Genomic DNA, 4,957 nt, shown 5'->3' with positions numbered 1-4,957 from the left:
CTTGAAGAATGTGAAAAACACTAAAATTTACAGTCAATATAATTCTTTATCCATTTAGGGGGGTGACACCAAGGCAAAAAAAAATAGCAAAATATATAGAGAAAAACTTGAAGGGGGGTGGGTGCAAATCCAAAGTTTGAGGGGGGGGGGGGGGGTGCAAATCGAAAACTTGAAAGGTTGTCCCCGGGAAGGGTCGCTACGCCTCTGGGGGGGGGGGGGGGGCGTGACACCATTAAGTGCCGCACCGGGTGACACCCGACCTCGCTACGCCACTGATCGTATCTATAGATAAGGATGGGAATACGGCGTATGATTGGTTGTCTGTTTGTCTGTCAGTGTGTCTGCTGTGCTCAGTTTAAATGTATTTCTATTTTATGAATGTCTTCAAACTTCACTCGTACTTGATAACTGACAGTATATTGTAAAACAGTTGGAAAAAAAAATGTCCGTCCAAAAAAATTCTTTCAATCGCACTAAAACAGGGGTGGGCAACCTTTTGAGACGGAAGAGCCAAAAGCTGCAATTTACAAAATGTCCCAGTTTTAAAGAGCAACACACATTTTTTATTTCAATATTATGAGATTTTATTAGGAATATATATATATATATATATATATATATATATATATATATATATATATATATATATATATATATATATATATATATATATATATATAATTTTCGAAAATAAAAAACAATTATAAATATTTGTGCATGGAGCTGAAGAGCCGCATCTCAACATCAAAAGAGCCGCATGCGGCTCGCGAGCCGCAGGTTGCCGACCCCTGCACTAAAACATGCTTCCACTAAATGAATCTAAAAATTATATTTGACACAGAGAAGAAAAGTAGCCTATATAGGAATACCTAATTAGCAGCAAAACAATAATGTCAATAAATGTTTCCCAATCGATAGTCTTTGATATGTGTATAATGCTAGGCCACTGTTTTTGTAATTAATTTAGTTACACATTTTTTAAAGACACATATAAGAATAAAGATAAAACTGGTTCGTTGTATTAATTTAGTATCTTTATAATTGAATGTTTGAAACTATTAGCCTTTTTAGTATATAAAAGAATATTCAATGATATCAAGCGCTTTAGAAGTTATATTTATGGTTATCGCCCTTGAAACGTTTTTTAATAAGACGGTAGTATATTGGAACCATTCATTCTAGCCTAATTGCGTAATTACTTAATATATACTGGGATATTTTCAATGAATGTAACACAGTATAATATTTATCACATTAGTAAGCCACGTCATTGCTACTGTTTTTTTCATAATTAAATTGAAATCCTACCAGTATTTAGCTAGACGCGTGAAAAGCTATAGCAGCTTGCCATTTTCCCGATACAATCTCTTACGAAGTTGATAGTTATTTCATTAATACAACTGTTTTTTTTTTTAACACACACGTTTAAATCATGTATGTGTTTAATATATCTTACACTCGAAATGTAGAAGCGCGTCTTCAATGTGTCTTAAATGTGTCTTAAACGTGTTTTACATGTGTCTTGCTTGTGTCTTAATTGATTTCTGTCAACAGTGTTAGTTTTATCAAGTTTGTCTGTGTGAGGGCCATTATTGTATCCATCCATCATTCACCACTTATGTATCTATCACCCATCCACCCATCACCCCACACCTACCACTCATGTATCTATCACCCATCCACCCATCACCCCACACCTACCACTCATGTATCTATCGCCCATCCACCCAACACCCCACACCTACCACTCATGTATCTATCACCCATCCACCCATCACCCCACACCTACCACTCATATACCATCTGATGTCAGCACAGTCGTGATGAGATTACACTGATGTAACATTATGAACGGAAATCTTGTTTAATAAGAGACGTACACAATCTCTAGGTCTCTAGTTTTACTTGCAAACATTCTACCATGACATGCGCACTAGCCAACACTTAGACCACTTAGGGTGTGAGCTGAGATACAAGAAACACATCCAACACTTAGACCACTCAGGGTGTGAGCTGAGATACAAGAAACACATCCACCACTTAGACCACTCAGGGTGTGAGCTGAGATACAAGAAACACATCCAACACTTAGACCGCTCAGGGTGTGAGCTGAGATACAAGAAACACATCCAACACTTAGACCACTCAGGGTGTGAGCTGAGATACAAGAAACACATCCAACACTTAGACCACTCAGGGTGTGAGCTGAGATACAAGAAACACATCCAACACTTAGACCACTCAGGGTGTGAGCTGAGATACAAGAAACACATCCAACACTTAGACCACTCAGGGTGTGAGCTGAGATACAAGAAACACATACAACACTTAGACCACTCAGGGTGTGAGCTGAGATACAAGAAACACATCCAACACTTAGACCACTCAGGGTGTGAGCTGAGGTACAAGAAACACATCCAACCCTTAGACCACTCAGGGTGTAAGCTGAGATACAATAAACACATCCAACACCTAGACCACTAAGGGTGTGAGCTGAGGTACAAGAAACACATCTAACCCTTAGACCACTCAGGGTGTGAGCTGAGATACAAAAAACACATCCAACACAGACCACTCAGGGTGTGAGCTGAGATACAAGAAACACATCCAACACTTAGACCACTCAGGGTGTGAGCTGAGATACAAGAAACACATCCAACACTTAGACCACTCAGGGTGTGAGCTGAGATACAAGAAACACATCCAACACTTAAACCACTCAGGGTGTGAGCTGAGATACAAGAAACACATCCAACACTTAGACCACTCAGGATGTGAGCTGAGATACAAGAAACACATCCAACACTTAGACCACTCAGGGTGTGAGCTGAGACACAAGAAACACATCCAACACTTAGACCACTCAGGGTGTGAGCTGAGATACAAGAAACACATCCAACACTTAGACCACTCAGGGTGTGAGCTGAGATACAAGAAACACATCCAACACTTAGACCACTAAGGGTGTGAGCTGAGATACAAGAAACACATCCAACACTTAGACCACTAAGGGTGTGAGCTGAGATACAAGAAACACATCCAACCTTTACAATAACAGTAACAGAACAGATAGATCATAAGTAGTGACGGCGTTAATTTTTTAAGTTTTAAATAAAAACTTGAAGAAGAAAATGATAGTCATCTATTCGAGTATGTATAACCTTTATTGTTGTATTGTGTGACGGCTGATTATGATATATGGCATTTTTTTTTTTTTATAAATAGTTGTAAAATAATTTTACTTTAATCCCAAACTTATTTCAGCGCCATTAACCAACTCCACCGAAAATCAACTTACATGTGTCTGGTAGGTATTAATCATATGTCTTACTTGTGTCTCATGGTGTCTTACTTGTGTCATGGTGTCTTACTTGTATTTCATGGTGTCTTACGTGTGTCTCATGGTGTCTTTCCCATATCTCTAACAGACCCAACATATGCCTGGCAAAGGTCTAACATAGACGTTGTCAGGATCGTGTGATATACTGGACATACTTGTTTGAGAATTTGGTTTGATTATTTAGCTATGCATTGTTGATTTAAGCTGATAATGAATTAATATCTAAACAATGTTAAATATTATATGTATTGATATAATTTTACTGAATTGATAATAAATGAAAGCAATTTTTTAGATCAATCTACACAAGTAACTAGTGTAAGAACGACTAAGCTAGAATACGTGCAGTGAGTATATCATAGTAAGCGGGTCATGTTTGGCTCAATGGGGGATCTATGCGGCTTAAAGAACGAAAACTTCATGCTGTTGATTGTGTTATTTTGCAAACGAAAACAGTTCGATGTGTTGATGAAGTTATACCTTACAGTGGAATTCATTATATGTTAATGTAGTACTGATTGTGTACTAAACTAAAAAAAAAGAAACTTTTTTTTAGTGTTTGGATATTTAATGGCACATAGAGTTACTCTTTTTTTTTTTGCTTTTAATTACAACAGGCTTCTGACTTTTCAGAATAGCACAGGTTCTTCTAACAGCTGGGTTAATCAAATCATTTCTATAGTTGTTGGCTCGCAAGATGGCACGAATGGATGCGAGTGTACGTCTTGGGCCCTTTTTTAGCTCAACTCTAGTAAGACTTTTGCTGGGCTTGTTCTGGTCTTTAGTTCTGCGAGTAACCAACACAACACCTTTGTCATCTTTTGTGGGTTCAACCCCAACTGTCTCGCGATGAATGAGACCATTGTAACGGAAAGAGTTGCAGTTGTTTGGTTCAAGAGACGTATTCTGTCTACTCCTATTCAACAAAGTAGAAGAGTTGTTCCTAGAGATCAACCAACCAACATCAGCAGTGGCCATTTTTATTTTCCTTTCTTGCTGGACACATTATATATAAAATTAAACAAATATTTCAAAACCAAAACGAAGGATACAATAGAGATACAAATAAAGCAGAAGGGGTCTCATGTTTACACAGATGGCTTTAAAGACAGTTATCGTTTTTACTTTCCGTCTAAGTTCTTGTATTAGTTTCAAAACCTACAAATATAAATGCTTGCAATCTCAAACCCATCAAAATAACTTTTTATTATCATGATTAATAAACAATAATTGAGACCATATTTTGTTTGTGCAATGTTGTTATCGTTTATGTTTTCTGGACGGCTTTGTAAGTAACATCCCTTGACTAATAAAAATTACAAAATGGGAAACAACTTTCAGCTAACGCTAATAAAACATTTTAATTTTTTTTTCGACATAAATAACAGCAGCATAATATAAAGTTTCATGTAATAAATAGCTGTTAACCAAGAAGTCAAAATAGAATTCAACAAACTTTAAAATGTCTATGAATATTGCTTATTCAGGATTGTTCGTTTTTTTAAAACAATTTAAAAATGTATCTCAATGTTTTTATTTGCGTTTTTAGTTTGATTAATTTTACTACATACACATATGTTTAAAATATTAAAATTATTTTTTTTTACAAACGCAAAA

The 4,957-nt window shown here is 36.4% G+C and overlaps 1 protein-coding gene across 1 annotated transcript; it reads right to left on the bottom strand.

Moving 5' to 3' along the window:
• Positions 1–3,907: 3,907 nt before the first annotated feature.
• Positions 3,908–4,318, bottom strand: LOC131939161 (large ribosomal subunit protein eL28-like). Its single transcript, XM_059297360.1, has one exon. It carries the CDS (start codon positions 4,316–4,318, stop codon positions 3,908–3,910), a length of 411 nt encoding a protein of 136 aa, XP_059153343.1.
• Positions 4,319–4,957: the final 639 nt, after the last annotated feature.

Source organism: Physella acuta, unplaced genomic scaffold (assembly GCF_028476545.2).
Source record: "Physella acuta isolate Inbredline_101_S28 unplaced genomic scaffold, ASM2847654v3 ptg000265l, whole genome shotgun sequence".
NCBI lineage: Eukaryota > Metazoa > Mollusca > Gastropoda > Physidae > Physella > Physella acuta.
Note: the sequence above shows the minus strand (reverse complement) of the source record. Positions and strands in the feature narration are given on the sequence as shown.

Coding starts and splice junctions, on each gene's coding strand:
- LOC131939161 (XM_059297360.1), bottom strand. CDS start 4,318: ATGGCCACTGCTGATGTTGGTTGGTTGATCTCTAGGAACAACTCTTCT.